General features: G+C 45.0%; 1 protein-coding gene across 1 annotated transcript in view; it reads right to left on the bottom strand.

Annotated features, from left to right (window-relative positions):
• Nucleotides 1-3422: 3422 nt before the first annotated feature.
• The window catches only part of LOC119374523 (5-hydroxytryptamine receptor 1-like), a 183551-nt gene continuing 163212 nt past the window's right edge, over nt 3423-23761 (bottom strand). The window contains exon 2 of the mRNA XM_037644658.2: nt 3423-5892. Within this exon, the coding sequence (XP_037500586.1) occupies nt 4832-5644 (813 nt within the window). The 5' untranslated portion in view covers nt 5645-5892 and the 3' untranslated portion in view covers nt 3423-4831. The remainder of the gene's footprint in view (nt 5893-23761) is intronic.

The following is a 23761-nucleotide window of genomic DNA, read 5'->3' on the forward strand; positions in this document are numbered from 1 at the left end:
CCCCGTCTTGTGTTCGCGCTACAAAAATTTTTAAAAATAAGAATTTTTAAACAGAATCCTGTTTATATTTGTGTAGGTTCACAGATGTATAGGTATATAGGTATATAGCTTGAAGTCAGAAAGTGCAGTGGTGCGCCAATTATTGATAAGCTCACACTGTAAGAACGCTAGGGAGAGACAGCGGGCAGTGAGATAAGCGGATTATTTCACGTTCATCAATTGATTGGTTCTGTGTTAGCATGCCTTTGATATCTCTGCACATGAGTGAAATAAGATATGTTGTGAATGCATGACAGCCTGGCCACGTGTGATTTGAGATGTTTCTTGTGTTGTTTTGGTTGGTGTTTGTTCATTAGTTTCCTATATGTTGGATTTCAATTGGAATAACAGTAGTTGTTAGTCAAATGTCATGTCTGTAGTCTTTACTTCCTGTCTTAGGCCCAATTCTATTCTGTTTCAACAGAATCGCACCTACCCTTTGGCCTCAGTGTAAAGAATCGTGAAAAGAGGTGTGTACAGTCGCCAGCACGCCTAGAACGAACGCTGCGCAGCGTGGCCTGGGCCGGCTTGAACCGGCGCCAGACCCACAAAGTGTTGGTCGGTATGCTTGCGGTAAATGGCGATACTGGAGCCATCGATTGTGAATTACAGTCTGCCCGCCGGTCAGGCACAACAAGTCGACCAATCAAATGCGCCGCAAACATCGGGGCCATCGGAGGATCTCGTGATCACCTGGCTTCTTCCAGCTTTTTACGTGACTCGTCTACTCAGCCTCCTCGATCTGCTTCGGAGTGAAGGCCACACTCTGAGAAAAAAAAAATCGACTATTTGGGGAGTATTTCTTCCACACAAAAAATAATCGTCATCCACCTCGCGTACTTTCCTGCGTTATCACCGCGGTCTCGGCACTTCCCGGTCACGAACGGCGCGCGCGTTATTAGCGTGCCATAGCATTCTTGATAGGAAAGTGACGAGGAGCCGGGTGTTCAAGAAAGGAAGCGCGAGCAAGCGAGATGACGATTCTTGTTGTGCGGCAGAAATACTCCTCCAAATACTCGATTTTTTCTTAGAGTGCACGTCAGTTCGGTCTCAATTCTGATGGTATTAATTAGCTAGGCTTTAATTACCATGTTATTGAACAGTTCTGTCTGCATTTGTAATGTTTAAATTAACACGAGATTAATTACACATGTTTAATTAGCAATGCCTCAGTTAGTATGTAGCAAATTAGCTTAATAGTAGTTGGCATGACTTTAGCTAGTAATGCCCTAATTAGGTTGGTTTTAATTACGCCGCCCCTAATTAGCATCGTGTTGATTAGCAAGGTCCTAATTATCTCGGTCTTAGCTTTACGGGGCTTCATTAGCATGGTCTTAGTAAGATGTGGCTTAATTAGATCGGTCTTAGCATGACTTGGCTTAATTAGCTTGGTCATAGCATTTCCCGACTTAATTGGCTAGGTATACCGCCTAGCCAATTAGCTAGTGAGCTGGGCGCACGTGTTCAGGGAGCGAGCAAAACGATGAATAAGAGGACGAAGAGTGCGCGCGCCGGCCAAGCAACGCGCTGAATGTACAGGCCGACCACGATGATTACGCACGTGGCCTCCTGATCAGATTGTATCATGAACGATCTGATCAGGAAACCTTCATGCGTTTGGCCCATCGGATTTTGGAAAAGGGCCGTCTATTTTTCGCCACTTTCGAAAATACTGAAAGTTTTGCTGTTAAAATAAACAATTTTTTAGAAAACCCCACAATTCGCGAAGGCAACAAGCAAACTCAGAGCTTATTGCTTGTTTATTTTTGGCTTTCTTCGTAATATTTATTTTATTGTACTGTTTAAATGCCTAATTGAAATGCCTGGAAGCGCATATATGTGCTAAACAACAATGCAATCATACGTTATCCTGGAAGATCCATTACGAACTTTTCAGGTGCGAAGCTTTGTTGCAAAGAAACTCGCGCCCACTTTTTTTTTTTTTGCCGCTTTGTACAGCCCTCGAGCGAATTACCATTCTTCCTGTCCTGAAACTCTTTTCACCTAGCAAATTTTACCGGACTTGATCTGTACGTCGCGGTGGTACAGTTGTTACGTTGCTCGACTACTGACCAGAAGGTCGCGGGTTCGAGCCTGGCCGCGGCAGTCGCATTTCGACGGAGGTGAAATGGAAAATGGTCCGCGTACTGTGCGATGTCGGGGAACGATGAACAACATCAGATATTGAAGATTTCCGCAGCCCTCCACAACTGCTTGCCTGATAATTATGTCGTTGCTTTGGCACGTAAAACCTCCAATGTAAATTAAAATTGTGCCAATTCCCGATCTTTACGTTAAATATTTTTTGTAATAGCAGAGTTATGTCGCGTTCGTTCTTTATGTTGCTCGCATTTTAATGTGCCACATTTTGTTGTGTAAATGCGCTGTCGTGATTGAAAGTGTATTCTTTCCTTGCCTCTCTTTACTGTATAACGTAATGCTCCCTACGATTCCCGCATATGTTTCTGTAACATTTTTTTTTGCTGTTCTTGTGTATTTCTTAGGTATTTATGCGCGTTCATTTTGTACACTGTTCAAATGTGACATTTTTTTTGCATTACCCCCCTTACGCAACGCCTCCAGGGCCTGTAAGGTACTTTTAAATAAATGAATAAATAAAAAATCTGTAATAAAAGGAACTACGCAACACATCTCAGACTAATGTGCCATTATGCAATAAACTTTTCAACGTATTTATGGATTCGTTTTCATACGCTCTTTTGATTTGATGGAAACAGGAAATAGCTTCAAAAGGACGCTTTCGCGGTAGATCTATCTGTCAGGATTCCTCTGCGAGACATCATTCGCGAGACATCGTAATGCGAGACATCATTAGGTTATGGTGGGCTGCCCATAGGAAACTGTAGTATGAAAGCTTTGTGAACATTTGCAGACCAGCAAATGTTCATAAATGACGCGGCGTTATTACAGACCGAAATATGGCACGGAATTGCCGCACATAGGTATGCATTATGGGAGCGTTAGAGAGAACTTCGCACGGAATCTTCCTGAACACCCTGAGTGTACCAAATCACGTAACATGACGGCCTGCGCTCCGTTTAGCATCCTTGATTTCGGCTGAAGAAAAAGGAAGCTCCAGAAGAAGAATTCTTGATGGGGCCACTGCGTGTTGTCTGTTATTGAACCTGGAGGGGGGGGGTGTTTACATAACGACTGATATCCAAATATAAGAACATTCTTTCAGTTCTACTGTGGCTTCGGTGGCACTGGAAGAAACTCGAGGGAATCGCCATGTGAAACAACTCCTTTCGATGAATAATATTGCTACAACTAGTTATTCCTGAATTAAAATATAACGTACTACTTTCTTTTACAAACGATTCCCGTTCTCCGTACGAGTAACTTACAATGTTCTGCTTATCGTGAAATATGTTATTTTCTCTACCTGTCGGCGTCATTGTCTCCGAAGGTAATTTTTATCAATGTCTGTTTCTTTCATTTATCCTCGTGACATCTCTTTAACTTAGGTAATAAGCATTTCGTAGCTTCAATTGCAGAATGTTACTACACTGCTAGTGGAAAGAAAACGGGACACCATAACTGTTCGGGTAAGCCTGAAGTGTGTCTGTCTATACGTATTACTAATAGTGTTTTATGAAGAGATCCCTGCTGCAGCAGCCAATGTTTCGACAAGGTAACTCGCATTCGTCAGGATAACAACGCCTTGTCAGAGTGCTTGCGCTAATGCGGACAAACACGTTACATTTGTCAGTGTGACAATCCTTAATCAAGATTGATGAGGAGAAGCTTCCTTGATAAAACGATGACTCTACCTTGTGGCTTCTCATGTTGATCGACTCTGATCACGTAATGTCATCCTCCTACGGCTAAGCCTTCCTCCGCCGTGTTTCGTATATGTGCATGGATGTGCCGTATTGCTAACGTAACCACTACATGTGCTTTCGTTCAAAGGTACGGAGGCTAGAGCTGGACAAATTCTGGTCACATCAAGAGCAATCATCGTCTATTTGTCTCAATGTGTTTCTATTGGCTACACCAATAGAAACACATTGAGGCATAACTGTTTTGCAAGCGAAACGACTTGAAGTGTCGATTTTTTCCATGAACACTCTTCATAAAAACGCCTACTTATAGCTTCCTTTCAAGTTTTTTTTAATACTCTCGCAGCTCATTATGGCACGACGTGATCATGCTATTTCACATGTATCGCATAAAGCTATGCAAAAATGGTTTTTACGAAGATCAAGTGAAACCAGCCAAATGTTATCTGTTTAGCATAAAAATGCTACTAAATGAGAAATTCAGCATAGTTTTCAGGTTATATTATGGAGCTGTGTGTAATCTGTCTTGCACAAATTTGTTTGGCTTACACAAATGCGTGGGTCATGTCGCTACTTAAAAAGAAAGCTAGAACGACAGACTGCGAGCCTGCATAAGCAGCCTTCTTGCGCTGCCCCGTTATCATTTGCTTAATTTCATTGTCACGAGTTGGGCACTGTCACACAAGATGGATGTCTTCGTACATGATGTCAAGTGGGAGTGGCAAGCCGTCGCTACTCTTTTTCTGGGCTTGCTGCCGCACAAAACAGGAGATTTTTCTTGTGATTGGTGGGCGAACAGTTCCATTTACCGGAGCATGATGTGTAGTTCAATGAACAGGAACGTCCGCTGGCGTCACACTCGAGCTGCAAGTTGTTTGAGTTTGCGGGCGCTGTTCTTTAAGGAGCTGCCCCTCCCCTATCTCTCTCTCAGGCTTCTCACTCACGTCGCCTTTGTAGGAACGGAGACCCGTGGGCGACGACCACCACGGTCAGGTCCAGGTGCGATCGATCTTATTCTTCATGCCGAGGAGCTTTCCTCCTTCTCCGTTGGTGCTTCCAATCTCAACAGCGCTGCTGCCGCCGTCCCGCCCATCGCATCGCAGGCAAAGTAAGTCCCGAAATGCACGTCTGAAGTCGTGGTGGAACGTGACGTAAATGACCGGATTCAGCGCCGAGTTAGCGTAGCCCAACCACAGGGCGAAGCTGTGTGCCCACTCAGGTAGGGGCTTGCCTCCCAAAGGACGCACCAGGGCAATGGCGAAGAAAGGGAGCCAGCAGGCCGTGAAGGCTGTCAGTATGATTCCGAGTGTTATGGAAGCCTTTCGCTCCCTCACGGCCACCCTCAGGCTTCTGGTCCGTGGACCCGGCCTCGCCCTGTGCTCGGCCTCGACGACCTTCTTGGCGGCTCTGTGGATTCGCCAGTACATGGAGAGCATGACCACTAGTGGTATGTAAAACGCGCCGAGCGTGGCGTACAGCTGGTACGCCAGATGCTGGCAGACGAGGCAGGTGGGCATCTCTGGAGTGCCGTGCTCGTTGCCGAGCACGAGTAGGGGCGGCACGCTGATTAAACCGGAGAGAAGCCACACAGCACCGATGCAGGCCCAGGCTCTTCGTGCCGTACGCCGGACACCGTAGGTCAGGGGACGCGTGATGGCCAGGTACCGGTCCACGGAGATCATACATAGGTTGAGGATGGAGGCTGTGCACGAGGCAACGTCCACGGACACCCACGCGTCGCAGGCCGTCGGACCGAGGTACCAGCGGTGACCCGTGAGCTCGAGGTGCATGGCGGGAGGCATGACCAGCAGGGCGACGCAGAGGTCGGAGGCGGCCAGGGACACGAGGAGGTGGTTGGAGGGGTGTCGCAGCCGGCGTACGAGGCATACGGAGAGGCAGACGAGCGCGTTGCCCACTGCCGTGGCGCCTATAAGCGCTCCGAGGCACAGGGCGAGCGCTAGCCCACTCAGCCTGGATGCGGGGTCACGGCACGCAGCCGTCCACGGTGCTGATACGGCTGGCGGTTGCGCTTCTCCGGGGTAGGTCGTTGCTGCACAAATGAATGAAAAATCGCAAAGTCAGTTGCCCATGCCTTTAATGGAAAAAGATCCCGCAAGCCCTGCATTCACTTCACTGTATGGAGATCCCGTATAAAAGCACATATGTTCCTATAACTTTTATAGGGACATCCGATGTCTCATATTGCGAAATTAGCTCCATTTAGCTTATATAGTCTCTCTCCACCCCCCTCCCGTCCATTTTAATTGTATCGTCATGTGTGACACACGCATGCTCATTTAATCATGCGGCACTAGATTCGCTGGTGTATCGAAGTACAAAAGTTTCAAAAGGGACCTCCATGAATTCATAAGCTTGGCAGGGGGAGCATATGAATACACGAGTTTTTTAACAACTTACTTTTATAAGCTATTGGACTAAGCGCTATACGCGGATATACACGAGGAAGATTGAATGAAAGATGCAAAAATTTACTTTGCCTGTAGTGATTCAACGACTCAATGCTTTCCCCTAATGCAGCGCAGCATTATTAATATACAGGTTCAGCTTATGGATACTGCTGTGATCGAGAGTAATAATAGTGAGGGTGTGTGTGACTCTCGACCACTACGCTCATGGCCTTCACACTTCCATTTTTTCCCCTTCTCTGGCTGATGCGGTGAAATGGCTCATACCGTGGCAATACGTACACACATAGCTGCAGACGAAGGAAGCATAACTGCAACTCTGCATTGGTGAAGGGTGAAGCCTACGACCATGTAGAAGATTGTGTACGGGCACTATGTACCCAAAAGCAGATACACAATTACCCAGTTGTGTCCGATACTCTGCTCACATCATAGACAGAATGAGACTGAATTTTATTGAGGTGACTAAAAAAGATTACACGATGCAGAAGGAGGTCCCGAAGTTACACTTCAATAGAACCTTTTTAAAAACTAAACATAAAAAATGTAGGTTACAGCAGTTTATACACATTGAGTACAAAGATAAATAAAGATAAATAGCTAGTTTTTAGCATTATTGCTACGATCACGGAATAGAAGGTGTGCAAATATTAAGCATATAGGAAACGTTGTTGCAAAGGGAAGTCAAATATTGATAAACAGGCGGCGCAAATTATATGAAGTACAAAGCATGCTTTAGAAATACGCATGCATAGCAACATAAAAGTATAAGAAACGTTATTTATATATAGTAAGTGCATAACCGAAAAAAAATCCTATGCATGAGACGGACGTAGAACAGCAATTCACTGTTTTACAAGGCAAGCAGATTTAATCACACTCGAATAAATGTTAGGACACTGGAATGATGATGAATACAGAACGGATTTTAGACAAATGCCTGTTCTGTTCTTTACGCTTCTACACCCCCCCCCCCCCCCACTTTGATATATGAGCATGCAATAGAGGTTAAGAAGGGCTTTGACTGTGTTTTTATAGTGCCGATAAATGCCTGTTTTCAAAATCGAGCCCTATATGAACACTATTTAGCCTCAGTTTTCTAGTGCAGTTTGAGACCGTTATTCATGTTACCGGGCAACAGTGACTGTTCGAAACTCTATGGGGTTCAACCTAGTCCTCTAGTTCAGCCAGCTTCTTGAAAACAACCGCTAGCAGCAATGAAATGGGACGCGCCGGCCAGCGTACATCGCTGCGCTGATATGGCGCGAGTGGTTCACGAATGCGAAACCGCAAAGAGAGCAAAGGAAGAAAGAAAAATGCGGTGCTCACGCGGCTTTTGTTTTGTTTGTAATTTACTTGTGAGGGTGTTCACCCACAGGGAACAGATCGTCCCTACACGATTCGACTCGGTCAATAAGAGGTATGCCTCCATTCTGGTCTTTTAGCAGTCTAGCTATCTGCTCCGGCTCTGCCCTTTCCAGACATACCGATTAGAAGAGGACCCGGGCGTGTGTTGATTCGACAGTGGACACTTGACTCACGCTACAGAATAAAAGGAGAGACCGCGTTCTGTGAACCGTGCGGGACAAAGGACAATCGCACGGCTATAGTTCAGCTGTTGGCGCCTTCGTGTCATCATAAACAATAACATTTCTTGCTTTCTTGTTGTAGATACAGGTCGCGCAAGTCCTTGTTTTGAAGTTATTTGCATTGATGCAAAACTTTATCGTGCCTATATTTACGACGTTGGAGGCCTAAAACGTTGTTTTGCCTGCCTATTTTTGACTCCTAAGTCGTGCATTTTTCATGCCTAGAAATTGGGCCTCTAGAGATGAACATTGATTAAACACTAGGGGTTTTTTTTAAATTGATGAATTTTAGGTGTTTCTATGTCTAAAGCAACTGTGTTCCAGAAAGCGATAGATGAGAGATGGACACTCTGCTTACCGCAATTAGTTTGTATTTGAGGTAAAGGAATATTAGTATTTGTTGCAAACCTGGCGATGTTGGTACTGGTTAGATAACTTTCGGGTATTAAGTTATCGCAAGTTATCGCATCATGTGTATAATCTATTTGTCGAAACAAGAAGGCGCAGGGGTTACATTTATTGCGGGAATTCACGGTTCTCCATTTTAAGCGACATATGCTTCGTTGGCTGTTATTCTCTCGATGTGCGCTAGATGAAGCATTCCATCCAGCGCAGCCGTGTGATGACAACAGTTTCCTCACATATAGGAAGAGAGAGGACAGACAGCAGGAAAGTGGGCGGGGCGTTCGCTGTGCCTGCTGCCCTATCGTACGTAGCCACTTGAACAACTACTTCACCACGCAGTCACAGTAGAACAATTCCGGACGACCAGATCACCATCACCATCATCATGTTATATGTTGTGTGCTGTGCTCTATGTAGCGTCGGTTTTGTTGGCAGTGCGCATAACAGCGTAAGCGTAACTCGAGTACAAACCCTGACGTAGGCACAGAAGCGTACACAAACATGAACAAACGTATGCGCGTCCGTTTTGAAGGAGCTTCACGTCCCACGCACTGCATCTCTTAATTGCGTCACCAATTTCTTTCTCTTTTTTTGCTGATTTAGTTGCAGTCTAACCTTGGACTTGCTGATTACGGCGAATTAATTTCAGACTTGTATACAACAAAACAGGACATGTATTACCAATACTACAGAACCAAAGGGATGCATTTCGCTGTGTCTAACAAAGAAACGAGACCCTCGAAAAAAAAATCCCGTCTTTCGTTCAATACCACGGAATGTACTTATCGTTACTGAAAGAAGAGAGGATATGTTTACAAAGCGTATGCAATAGCTTCCACGGCCGAATGGATGGTGCTCCGCTCGCAAAGTACAAATGCGCCGCCTTCTCTTCCCTCATATTCGTCGTCCTTTTTAGCCAATTACAATATGTCATACGAGCGCTATCGACAAAACAACAATGTGGTGCACAAAGCATAAGTGAGGGAATAAAAGAGAAGCGTTATATAAAATATTTCCATAGTAATTCACCAAAGCAATATTTCAGGATTTAAAAAAAATGACAAACACACAACATTGAGTGAAGCTCAAGTAGGCCAGAAACACTTAATTCACAAGTCAAAAACGCAGCAAGAAAAAAAAATTAAGAAACAAACAATTTCGTAGAAAAATGAAAGATTTACAAAGGAGTTCATGAATGCATATTATTGCATTTTGATTAGATGGGTGTATTGCAGCGCTGTTTCACAGCGTATGTGGTGGCAGCGATCGGCTAAGAGATAATTCGAAAATGCGCGCTTCGTGACGTCACTGCGTTCTATGAGAAAAGGAAGCAGAAAAAGTGTGCATACATGACGTAAAGAAACAACAAGATTTTCCATTAATTTACAAAACATCAGTTCGTCGCCAATGAAAAAAAGGGCGCGCTTTCCTGCATGGCCACCTCCATTCATGAATTCCGACCGAACGACAGCTATTTCTCTGTCAATGGTAAAGTACTCGAACAGGACTTTCTTTCTACCCGGGCAATCAAGAACATTGTGAAAGGCAGTGCGCGCTTCCTAGAGTGTTTGCTTACAACTAATGCATAGATGAGACAAAAACAGAGTGCTCGTTCACCAAGAGAAAAGTTTCTGCCGCGACTTGGACCTCGAAAGTGGTGGGCACATAGACTGATTTGAATGAGCGGCGAGCTATTGATTCGCTTTATAACGCGTTTTATCTGGAAATGTTTTGTCTCGAGGCTCTGGCGGCGAGCCGACAGACTGTCGGCGCCGGAAAACAAAGGGCCCCGCTCGTGAATCAATTGAGGCCGAAATGCAGCATGAGTGGCGTTTCCCGTGTCGAATGCTTTTGCTTTCAGGTGCGGTGGAGCGCCATTCCGCCCGTCAGCAGTGTATTGTTTGTCGTTTCTGCCCTATCGTGTCAAGCGAATATGGCACAATGCTGAAATGTCCGTGGAGGAGATATCTGCAACGTGATATTTCTTTAAGTTGTCAATATTTGATTTACTAATTATCAAGTCACAAGTACGGTAAATTATTCGGCGGCTTGATACACAAAAGTAGCCTTATTTTATTAACAGCAAAGTTGCTGAGCAAATCGTTCCTTGTGAGTCGATCCAGAAAACTCTCATCACCATAAACAGGCATGTACTACAAAAATTGGGTAAATCCCACTACTCACCGCTGGTTCACTAAAAATGAAGAAGGCAACAGTTAGCCCAACAAATGGCTGCAAAGCGACGGCGGCAAGCCGAAGACACCGAAGCGACGGAATGCCTACGAAGTAATAATATCCCATTGCTGTTGAATAAATATTTAATATGCTATATTACGTGAGGGTGTTATCAAGCTTAAACGTAAATATTTATGTCTGAAAATCACATTGTTATATATGAAAGAATATTTTAAACCTTGATAAGCGAATAAATAGGTCGGCATATGAGTAATCTGAGAAGACTTTTCAGCTTTAAAAAAAAAGGTAATGCTTGCAAAATTCCCTGCTGGGCACATATTATATGCTGAGCTTAGGGAAAAACACTTTCTTTCTATACTTTATAAACACATCATGCCAAACTTCTGCTTGTACTGAGTGTACTGAGTCTACCGAGAAATGCCCCCGAATGAAGCGCGTATTTGGTTGAATGGTGTCAAAGAGAAAATGACAGAAGGTGACAAAGAACCAGCTTGTCACGACCAAGTTTTTACAGAAGACGATGCCAAAGAAGTCGTCATATAATTACCTTTGTCGCGATAAACTGCGAAGCGGGAAGTTTCACAGTAAGGAGCGGAATCCTTTAATGTCCTTTAATTTTACGCTAAGAATAAATGGTGAAGAAAAGCAATACAATTGTAAAACGCTCTTTCAAGGCCAGAAATATGTAACATATGCGTAAGATAACACAACCAAAACCATTTCGATGGATCAAGTAAAAGAAGTCAGTTTCACTACAAGGGCGAAGGCAATGAATGCTATAGCAACGAATGTCATACGAAGTAAGGCTCGCAGCCTGTAGCATCCGATCTGGCGTATGTCGACAAAACGCTGACGCAAGTAAACGCGGCCACTGCAGCGAGCGAAGCGACCCTCGTGCTTTTCGTGGTTTCAACGTAAACATTCCGAGAGAGCACAACACCTACGAATGTATGAGCCGTCTGCTGATCACTATCAATATTCTCTCATGATCGTGTGACGCTGAAGAAGGCAGCAGTCGGCGTGTTAAAGACGAAACTCTTTATTCGGGCGAACTTGTGCCCAGGAAGTGAAAAGTTAAAGTACAAGCAATTCACGCTGTACACTGGTAGCGGCGGGAACAGTCGTTGGCCGTCGAGTAATCTGATCATTGCTGAAACGCGTCGTCTTTTAAGCAACAGTCATCGAAACTTCCGGCATTGTCGCTGGTGCTCGCGTAAGCTCTCGAATAAACTTCACTGTTCACGTCCTGCGCGTAATCTTAAGAGAATGATATCAAACGATCGCGAAGCTTCCCAAACATTGCGACGCGGTCTGCGCCGAGCGTTGCTAACACTTTTTGTGGGTGAAACCTGAATACATCCGAGTAAAGCAATAAACACGTGGGGCAAGAAATATACGCTCGGCCGGTCAAAATACGCAGTTACTGCCGGAGCGACGCAGCACCTCCTACCCCCCCCCCCCCCCCCCGGAACCTTACCGTGGAACTTCCACGTGACGAAAGACGGCTTGCGCGTTGATTTCCTCGGCACTTTACTCTCGCACGCATTCACTCGTTCATGGAACATAAGACACGCGGGGCGATGTCATCGGATTAGACTTAACACGGAACCTCACGGCGACGGCGAAACTGCCCCTGCAGTGTCCATATATTTGCTATTGCAATAACAGAAACAAAGATTGTAAGACTGCACGCACACTATACTGACGAACAGGTTATACGAACACAGAAAGAATAAAAATGCGCATAAACTACTGTTCATAGAGACTTGATCAAGTTTCTGTAATGATAAAAACATGTCACAAAGCATTGAGAGCTAAGTTCTCTCAGAAAAAGAGAAGAGAGACGGGGCGCGGCCACGCTTCGAGCATTTTTATGCAGTAAGGAACGACACTGACGACTGCGAAATATCTCTATATGTTTTCAACACCGAATGAAATAGTGCTCTTGAGTACTGTATCAATTTCTATCATATAGAATGTACCATGAGAAAGCTCAGCATCTCTTCTTGATGGCCATCCCGTTCCAATGTGTTTTTATTCTGACAACAAAGTACTCAAACCACGTGAGTGGTCGAAGACATTCGGCAACACTTTATCCAAATTACTGCTTTTCTTATTAAGATGAACTGCTTTTATGAAACGTATTTTTGCTTTTCAGGAAAAGTACCTCATAGGAAAATGCGCTATCTTTGGAAATGAAACTAATGACGGCGCAATGTGTGAACACGATCGCGTGTCTTACCTTTTCATATGTATATTCATTGTAGAAAGGCCGCTTGAAAGAGTGCGTTTGTTGGTGCATGCATAAACAGCGTAGAAAACTGAGACTCCGGGAAGTACCGCTCGCCTCTCGTAGGCATAGCACATTGAAGAACAGCTACTACCGCAGTATTAATGACGTTGGAGAGTAGAAAAAGAAGCGCATAACTAAACGAAAGCAAGTTTTTTCAAAACATCGTTTAAAAAAACAATAATCAAAATATCCTCAATCCCTTTCGCATAAGCAGACAGTGGTTACGCAATTTAAATAGCCTCCGGATTTTTCGAACGACCGAAGAAAATTTATGGTAATCACTCTCCTAGTTTTCAACAGTTTGAGTGCAAGAAGACCGGGTACCGAGTCCGTTAATGCTTTCTTGTGAACGAAGTTTGACATGCTCAACACGTCCGGAAACTCTTAGTTTCCGGTTTATGCAAAGACTGGATTGGAAAGAAAAAGGTCTAAATAAAAGACTTACGTAACGGTGTACACTGACCTCGCGCTGCGCAGGCGCTGTTTTCGTTCCGTTGTTTTGCCGCTAACTTTTTCTTCCCTGTACAGCACAGGGATAACAGGCATTCGTGTTATTTGATGGTCTGAAAGCACTTTGAAAAAAATAAAAATAAAAATGGAAGACTCGAGCTTAAGTGTAAATTTTTGTGTCGTCAGCGCGGCGGTGCTATCTGCATATCGGCTAAAGCTCCTCGAATTTCCCATTCCTTGATGGGAAAAACCTATAAACTCTCCAGGGACAAAACGGCCTGAGAAAAAACATACGTAGGTGGCCTGAAAGCCGTTGTACAATGTCTGACAAAAACGCAGATCCATATTTTATCGCCGAGTGTGGACAGACCTTCTTTACAGAATTATGGCTGCTGCTGACAGCTGTCGAAACGCGAAGGAGTTGTTTTTTCGGGGGGACATATTCGTTGCGAAAATATGGCAGCGTATATTACATTAGGACTCTCAGGAAACATTGCTCATCGTTCACTGTGGCTTGTTTTGCGTATTTACCATTTACTGAGTAAGGGTTTGCGATGGTGGCTCAGGAAACGCCAGTGTTTGCATTAGGAAACACACGCTTAAGTGCAAACGACACAATATGTTAACGAAGGGCAAAGAATGAGCAAAAAAAGGAAGTGTAGCTCTTCTGGGACATAACTCCCATGTGCTGCTTTGTCTTCCGAAGATATAAGGCGCTGCTGAAGTAGAGCGATGTAAAAGTGGGTAGTCTGTGCCTGCTCTTAGAATAACACTGGTTTTCGATGAAATCGAAGCGAAAATGTAACTGTCGCTTATGTCGCAAGCGGATGTATTTGCGACATCGTGTTACTACATTCCTCTGCTTGGTCGGAGAGGCGTATTAAATGCGAAGCATTTATTAGCGAATGTTTCGCACGTTTAGCGTTTCTATCTATCTATCTATCTATCTATCTATCTATCTATCTATCTATCTATCTATCTATCTATCTATCTATCTATCTATCTATCTATCTATCTATCTATCTATCTATCTATCTATCTATCTATCTATCTATCTATCTATCTATCTATCTATCTATCTATCTATCTATCTATCTATCTATCTATCTATCTATCTATCTATCTATCTATCTATCTATCTATCTATCTATCTATCTATCTATCTAATCTATCTATCTATCTATCTATCCGCTTACGTCTGGGCGCTCTCGTGATCATCTCCTTAACTTAGTGTAGTTCAAAATTCGCGTGGGAGGGTAAGAGGATTTGCACACAACTACTGCAATTACGAGAACACGTCGATCCACCTCGTAGCGTTTGGCTTAAAGCCAAAAAATGCAGCATAGAACTACTCACTGACTTGTTTCGCATGGTACCGATTCCCACAAGGCGTGGGACCTGCCGAATTTTTGAATAAATTGATCTCTCCGCTTTATGTAAACCGAGCGCTGTGACACAGCCAGCCGTCAAATTTAACGCGCATGTCAAAAAATCGTTAAGACATTCTGGTCGGATCGTTCGCTTATGGCATCTCAAATCAGAAACAAAGATGACACAAGGACATTATGTATGCGTTGATTCGCTTGAAGGAGAACCTAATGAAGAGATCCGACGCTGAGATTTTCAAAATCAAGTCATGTAAAAGTATTCTTCTCTCGTAAGAAAAATTATTGATGTGCGAGCCACCTAAGATTGGAAGAATTTTTTCATAAAAACCTTCTTTGGTTTATGACACAGTGCTGAATGCTACGGAGATGGTGTGGAAAAAAAGAAGGCAAGTCAACATGAGATATAATAGTAGAAGTTGAGGTTTCTGTTCTGTATGTGGGAAGAAAATTGCATCAGTTTTCCTTCGGTTGCCTTCTTTGATAAAGAAAAAAAAGGCTTTTGTGCAATACAACATGGCAATGTTAGATGGCTCGCGCATCCTGTTCATTGCTTCCGCGATGTAGATGCTGTAAGACGACGACTTTTGAAATCCGCGCATCTGATGTTTTCGCTAAATGTTTCTTCAAGCGAACTGCAAGGCCAGCGACAACTCATGTCTACTGGCTAAGACGGCGGTCTGACGGACGGTTCCAGGACTAGGCGGCCCTTCCACTTCAATGTGATACCGGGTATGACTTGGAACACTTCTTCGAAAAATGAACCATTATTTCTTTCTCACGCCCTCCCTTCAAGCGATCAACTCACCAAAGCCTGTCAAATCTAGAGGAAGCTACTTGGAGAAGGATACAAAGCGTAAAGCACCTCTACAAGTGAGACACAGAGAAAACTGTGAAGGTATACGCCTTCAGTGTCTCGATATTTACGGAACTTCGTTTGAGTAGGCTTCTTTTCTCTCTCGCTCACACACACACACACACACACACACACACACACACACACACACACACACACACACACACACACACACACACACACACACACACACACACACACACACACACACACACACACACACACACACACACACACACACACACACACACACACACACACACACACACACACACACACACACACACGAGACGACTTTCGCCGTCGAGTTGTCTTAGGCAATTGCACAAAGGACACTGAGTTTTTTCTAGATGCCTACATGTACATACACACTAGATTTTATAGCGCCTATTGCTACGTCATCTGCGCATTCGACACTATTACCAGGTGATCGGCCAACATCGAACATTTAAATGAACCTCAAATACGTTACAGCAGAAAGTCCAACGTATCTTTCTTCTGTGTGCGGCATCAGATGTGAACATACGGCGCAGTCACACTTCGTTGTTTTGGTAAGACATATAGAGATTGCCGCGAATAATTAATACGGCCACGTAGACCGCACGAACGGCAATAAAATAGCCATCTAAACAAAGCTTACCGCAGGTGGCCTCTGTGTAGAAGAGAACTTAGATCCCTGTCCTTAATTACCGAAGATTTTTATGCGTAAGCGCTGTTTGCTATTGGCCGCGACTAGCTACGCTAATGCGTCGGTCATCACAATTTATTGGCATTTGCTGACGATAGCAGACGCGTTCCTTTTTTTGCGGATGCCGTCTTGTGTATGGAGCATTCATTCTGCGGTACGAAACGCCATCCCATTCTCTGATAGGCACACTTTAACATCATTAAACGAATACACGCAGAAGGTCACGAACAAATTCATGAGCTCGTTGGAGGTCTTCTTTAATGTTGCAATAGCTGAAGATTGTTGCTATGAACTTGTAGAATGCGGCTATGCTGAGCAGGGTTGCCAGGTCAAAAATGCACTAAACAGCTAGAAAAAGAACGAGCCAAAAAAAAAATTGCCAACTTGAGCCAAGGGTAGTAAAACTAGCAAAAAGTAGCCCACTGTTAAAAGTGTGACGTTGTTTATTTCATTGACTGAATACACTAGCATTTTGGCGAAAAATTAATTGAGTACTCTATGTAAACCTTCGAAAATCAAAATCGCTGAGATTCAAGCATAGATGTTTTACTTAACGTTCATTCCGTGCAGGTAGTAGACGTTTGCAGCGCTGTTGCAAAAATGACGCTCTTTTCACACGTATTGGGTAACTTTCCTGAAAAGGACTAAAAGTAACACCTGCGTTGACAATAAAAAATGAGTACGGTATGAACGTGCTTAAAACCAGTTTCTGGGATTGAAGCATAGAAAGTAGCTTCGCAATCATTTCGCGAATGATGACACAGAACATAACGGATGACTCAAGAAGTTCGTCGGATATCCGATTTACAATTATCAGTGAGTACAGAGTACCCTCGACGTAATTGTCCTGCTCACTTCCAATTACCTTACACACGCGTTCGGCAATAGGGTCTGCGAAATGAGGCGCCATGCAACAGTTCTCCCAGTCTGCCAGCTGTGTATCCAAAAGCCTTTTCTTTCGTGTAATGCAAGTGCCGAATTCAACTTTCGGTTCTGGAAACACGCCCTGGCCACCATATTCCGACGCCGCATACTCGAACGCCAACGGCTCTGGCGTCACCGGATATTGATAATTTGGTTCAAGTCGAGTGAAGAAGAAAGTAGCCAAAAAAGTAACCAAGCAGCCAAGACGTTTTTTTTTTCTGCCGCAACAGGCCTAAAACTGGCGCAAGGTAGCCAAACCAGGCAACCATGATGCTGAGAGCGCCTTAGCTTCGAGATGGGATTGCGTTTCACTGTCTTCATCTATGAAAAAAAAAAGAATAAAAACTGAAAATTATTCAGTCAGCAAAAAAAAATCTGCAAGATTGGAATTTATTTCTACGTGTTCGATCAAGCTGACAAAGTTGTCGTCTCATCCTATACGGAGTTTCTTGCCCAGGCTTCATGTAAATGTCACGACTACTGCACCGACACGAAATATCTACACAAAGGCTACCGCTTTCTGTAGCTATTGCTTTCCGCGTCATGGGATTAACGTCATCGAAGATTCTGCACGCCATTGACATTTTCAGGCATTACGCTGTTTACTAGGAGCATAGCCTCAATTTTTTAAAAGTCGGAGGGGTTCGACTACCCCCCCCCCCCCCCCCCCCCATTTTTACGGTTCACTCCTGTTTATATAGAACATCAAATTTTGTGTGCTCTAATAGACACAAACCAAAGAATTTGTGTCTATATTTGTGTTTGTCTATATAAAAATGTATATAGACACAAACCAACCCCTACGCACGGCGCGGGGGTTGGTTTTTGACACCACCACAACAAGCAACTGTCTACGCCACTGGTATTTTACTCACTGTGCGTTTGTCGGGGCATACGTAATCGTGTATTAGGCGTTATAGCGTCAATGGGAACAGGTTTGCGTGTTTGAATACTGTTTATGATGTAAAAGGCACCAAAAAATTACGCGTGGCTTTAACCGACATAACGTCGTAAAGATAAGTGTACAGCCGAGCTGAGGAACCAGCTTGACTGACTTAGTGTCGCGAAGGCTGATGAAACAGCGAAGCGTTCTCCGTCGCAGTGCTAAGCCTCGCGATACTTCACAAGCATTCCAAAGCGCTTCGAAGCCTGTAGACCGGTTTGTACAAGCTAAAGTGGCTGAGCGGTTTCTTTTATACACGTTAAAGTGGTAGAGCGGCTTCTTTTTGCAACGTCGTCAGAAGCGTTTTTTTAGATGCGAAGCATCTTATGGCGGAGTTCAAACCGGTGGTGTGCGGCGTGACCACCCTTACTGGCGCATGCGGAAACCCTCTCGACACACTTCCTCTCCACATCCCCCTCTCCCTGTCCACTCCCCATCTCCACATCACGTACCTCTCCCCCTCTGCACTTCACTTCCCTCTCTCCCTCCCCCTCTGCACTACACCCATCCCCTCCCCCTCTCCACTCCCTCTCTAAACGCGGGCTCGACATGCCGAAACGCTGCTTCGCATCGCCTCATGGTTCCCTTCAGCGGGAGATGGTGTGATTTTTTTTATACAAGTTAAAGTGGTAGAGCGGCTTCTTTTTGCAACGTCGTCAGGAAAGTCTTAGTCCTTCCTTACCCTCATCGAACTAGGGCAAGGTCGGGAGAAATTGGTGGTACTTGTAGCCGTCACTCACGCTCGAAGGCGGCATTTTATCGGCAAGCAAAGAGCCACTACCCGCTAGGCTAGTTGTAGACAGCTTCTTCACTTTTAGTTGGCCGGAGGGGAACAGTGAAGCTTGGCCAATTTCTGTGGCGCATATAGCTGCTTTGCTGTGCTGCAAGAACAGCTCTTTCCGGATTTCAGGGGGGCTTTAAAGCTCCCCAGTAAAAACCAGCTCGCCCACCTTTTTATTGTGCTGAATAGCATTTATCTGGAGATTCAGACGAGACATTTTGTTTCTTTTTTTCAACACGTCGCACTATTGTGCGAGAGAACAGGAGTAGCCGGCGCCACGAATTCGCATCAAGCTCTCCTTATATGCATTTAATATTATAATAATGAATAAAATGCCAATTACGCCAGTCTTATGTTTTCCAAGCCAATTTCAGTAGCAAAACTTCCTCTGGAGTCTCATCGCGAATCTCTTCTAGGACATATCTAAATGATACGTAGTCGCTACGTTTGGGATAATACGAGGAGCATGGCGAAAGAATCCAGAAACATAGACGAGCAATTGCAAGACAGAAATGCCAAGTAAGGCCTGCGTGTGACGACGAGATGCTGAGTAGCACGGTCTTTCTTCTCGATGACGCCCGTTATAAGCGCTCGTGTTGACACGCTCGTTCTGCATAGCTGCTCCCGACTGCAGCGTCGTTGTCGGGCGTCATCGGCGCGGCGTCATTTCTCTCCCTTCTCTTCGCGTTCGTCAGCATCTTAAGCGACATTACGAAAGGCACGTTCCACGACCACGAAACGCAATTCGGTATGTGCCGTGTTTGGCAGTAAATTTCCCGCGAAGTCGGAATGTCGCTGACGTGCAGTTCTACTTGTCGGCTTTGCATGTCGTGCTAAAGAGACAGCTTCTTCTCGCGCAATTACATTCAGTGTCTCGTCGACGCCTGTCGTGGCTTGCGGCACGAAAACTCACTCTCGCTGCACAACTGAGAAATAAGAAACCTGGGATTTACTCAAAGATTCCAGACCGCAAAGAAACACAGCAGAGTATAGGTTGGCAATACAAGTTGGAGCTCACTCAGACGCACTCAAGAAATATATTTTGCTCTGAGGGCTCACTCGGAATCATACGCACCAAAATTTTCCTCAACAGGACTCACTCGGACTCAGACTCACTAAACTTTTTCTCAACCGGACTCACTCGAACTCAAACTCACGAACATATTACTCAGCCGGACTCACTACCACTCAGACTCACGACTTGACCTCAGTCTGAGTGAGCCTGATTGAGTCAATTCATGAGCCCGTCGGCGTAACATTAGCCTTTTCAATCATGGTGTCAAGGCTCTTTAACGCCAATACCTCGCGTACTCGGTGCTCTACGATACGCCTTTTTGATTCTTGTACCTTCAAATACGAGTTATCAGTGGTTTCAGTACAGTATGGACCTTTTTATGAAATACGCGACATTTGTATCAAGAACATCCCGTGAGAGAGTTTGCGGGGGGAGCTCATTGCACCTCCCCCCCCCCTTTCAACTCACGCCTCTGGTCAATAAATATGGAAGTGGCGCATGAACGATAGCGCGTTGAGAATGGTGTGAATAGGTTTGAGTAGAAACGTAAGCCAATATAAGGCTGATAGTAACGCTGAAGGTAAGAAGATAGGAACAAAGGTCGGCACTAGAAGGTGGAGCTCACTCAGACTTACTCAAGAGAAATATTTTGCTCTGAGGGCTCACCAATATTTTCCTCAGCCGGACTCACTGGAACTCAAACTCACGAAAATATTACTCACCCGAACTCACTGAGGCTCAGACTCACGACGCCATCTGAGTACGAGTGAGTCTGCCGACCTATGCAGTAGAGAAACACCTGATAGAAACACGCCTAACATGCTCTGCAGAAAAATCCCAACTTATACCACCCCACACATAGGAGCAGGCCTCCCAAAGGATGCGACCGAAACGAGGCTCACGAGGAAATCAAGGGACAAACCAGGAAAGGCCGAAATATGACTATGGTCAACCAGCTCAAGGTGCTGGGTCTAGTAATCGAGAACAAAGGTAGATAAGGGGAACCATAAGACATTTAGACATGAAGGAAACAAATAACATGAGAGTAATCAAAGTGAATTACTAACAAGCACCAAGTCTGAGGGAAGAAAGTACCATTCGGCTGATAAATATTTCTTAATCAGTAGATCACATACCTAGCAGCCTTCCGAAATTGGTTGCAGCAGAAAAGACCAAAATTATCAACCTGGCAAAAAAAAAAAGGTGTGCAAACTAGCACTAGGGACTCGCATCAGTACGAGCACGGATCTCTTTCTGAACTTAGGACTCCAGAAACGCACTGGACGAACTCATAGAACTTTCGTTTTTTCTCTTTTTCGTGTCTGTTTCTTTCCATATCTTTCTTTGACCTTCTGTTTCTTTCACTATCCTCACTATCCTTTCTATCTCTCTTCGGCTTTCTTTCTCTATCTTTTTTCTCTCTTTCTCTGATGCCCTCTGTTTTTCTCTATCTCTTTTCCGTGTTTTTTTTTTCTCTCTCTTTCTATGGTTTTCTCTGTATCTGTACTTTTTATGTCTTTATTCCTTTATTTCTATCCATTTTACCTCTTCCTCTTTCTATTCTTTATTGCTTCTTGTTTCCTCTCTCTCTCTCTCTCATTTCCCGTGCTGGTTTTCGTTTGACACTCGCACCTGCCTGGACACGGCAATGGGGCTTGCCCAATTCCGTGGCACATACCCGTTCTCTCGGTTACGCCACCGACGCCGTTCAACGCAGCCACGGGTGCCTGAGAGCTGCGCTACAAAAGTTGGTGTTTATTAGCCTAATGGGTAAGACACTCGGCTTTGAAGTAAGTTTCATTTCCCCCCAACACGCATTTGCCCCAACATATTCAAGGAACTCAAGGCGCAAATCATCCCATCACAAGAGTTTTATTCCGCCATCAAAAGTACGAATCGTCACCATCAGCTTCGGGCAATCCAAGGGGCCCACGATGCCGCGGGCAGGTACTCCCTGCCTGTTCCAACGTGGGTGCGGCCCGCAGGGGGGGTCGGGGTAAAACCCAGCTCTACTCCCTCGGTGTACAATAAAGTTATCTATCTATCGGCTCTAGGTTCGAAACCCACTGCCGCCAGCAATATTGCTGTCGCATGATTTTTCTTTTATACATTTATTTATAGCGATCGAAGGGACAGGCTAATGGACGCACAAGTTTCCTCGCTCGGTCGGCGTAGAATGCATGCTCAAGCATTCAATATGCAACCCAAGAATGCTTTTCCGGCCCAAATTGCCAGGCTAAAGTGTATTGAATTTTGTTTCCCTAAATCACGTGCTTGGAAAGCGCTCGATGTTTTTATCGCTGGTAACTGGTCATATTTCTATGAAATGGTTCTGGCGTGCGTCTCCCACAAGCGTGCATAGCACAGAAGCTATAGTTTCGCGAAGATGTATGCGAGAGGGCCTAAATGTAATGTCTGTGCGAGAAAAAACGCGGCACGGTTAGCGTGCCACCGCTGCCGCACGAGCCCCCAAAAGAGACCTTGCTCGCAATAAAAGGCTTACGTTTCAGGCCTTATAAAAGCCTGCGAGGACAATGGTGTTAGGAGCGGAAAAGTGGTTGTTGAAACTGATTCCTCAAATATCACGGGATGCCTCGATGTGGGTTGGTCGCTGACGTCATGGTTTTGCGTGCCTTGGAAGCCTAAACTGCAAAACGCTGGCTTGTGGCTATTTGCGTTGACACGCTGCGCCACCATGCGCCCGTGATTCCAGTAATGGCGTCGCAAAGCATTGATAATTTGTCGTGGAAAGTTCTCGAGTCCCGCAGATGTTGTATATGTTCTACAATGCCTGCCACCGCTGCGTGCTTTTCGCCGGCCTTCGTCATTATCGAGCGACCGTTACTGATTTAATTCGTGGAATCCTGGCGACGCCCAGGCTTCCGGTTGTCTTGGGCGCTTGCGACATGAATTTTAGGCTATCAGCCAATATAGCAGTGGCCTCTCGGGAACGTTCTAATGTCTGGCTTTGTGAGTTTTTGCTGGAGAGGGTCAAACCGCGTGCACGTCCGTGTACTAGTGGGAACGGTGCGGATAAATGATTGGTACACGTGCGAGTTCGAGTGCCGGCCACTGGTGCCGCAGTGGCGCCAAGGCGAAGGCTTGGCATTGAAGTTAGATGCAGAGTGAGACGGACTATATCGACCGTCTTCTTTCGTATTGTGTATTGTCTTACTCTTGTCACCTAGAGTAAAACGTCGTGTTGTAGGCGAACTTTTGCGGTATTGGCGGTAAGGGCTGAAACCATGTTGGATTGGCTGCGGTTCTCACCCCCCCCCCCTCCATTTCCTGATTGTAATCACAGTCGTTTAAACAGTACGTACCGCAGTGACTAGAACAGCTAAACTCACGTTCGGGACTGGTCGTAAACTGTAAGCAGGCTAGGTTGTGTTAAATTGAATAAAGTGCCTCCTTTAAAGTCAACAGGTCCTTGAGAAGCGAAGCATTCGCACGTTCGACACTTCCGTTTCTGAACTGGTGCTCACGCTATATGTAACGGAGGAATCACAAAGTTGTCTGACACGGTTGCTATGCGTAATTATAAGACTTGTTCGAAGGATGCGGTAGTGTTGATGTTCCAAACAGGCCCGTAGCCAGGAATTTTTTTCTGATGAAAACCATGACTTTTTCAGAAAAACACCTATTTTTATTATTTAGTTTTGATAAAAACACATACTTCACCAAATTTCGAGCCCCCCCCCCCTTTGGCGACGGGCCTGGTTCCAAAGTAATAATAATATCTGGGGTTTAACGTCCCAAAACCACCATATGATTATGAGAGACGCCGTAGTGGAGGGCTCCGGAAATTTCGACCACCTGGGGTTCTTTAACGTGCACCTAAATTTAAGTACACGGGCCTCGAACATTTTCGCCTCTATCGAAAATGCAGCCGCCGCGGCCGCGATTCGAACCCGCGACCTTCGGGTCAGCAGTCGAGCGCCATAACCACTAGACCACCGTGGCGGGGC

This window comes from Rhipicephalus sanguineus, chromosome 11 (assembly GCF_013339695.2).
Source record: "Rhipicephalus sanguineus isolate Rsan-2018 chromosome 11, BIME_Rsan_1.4, whole genome shotgun sequence".
NCBI classification, from domain to species: Eukaryota; Metazoa; Arthropoda; class Arachnida; order Ixodida; family Ixodidae; genus Rhipicephalus; species Rhipicephalus sanguineus.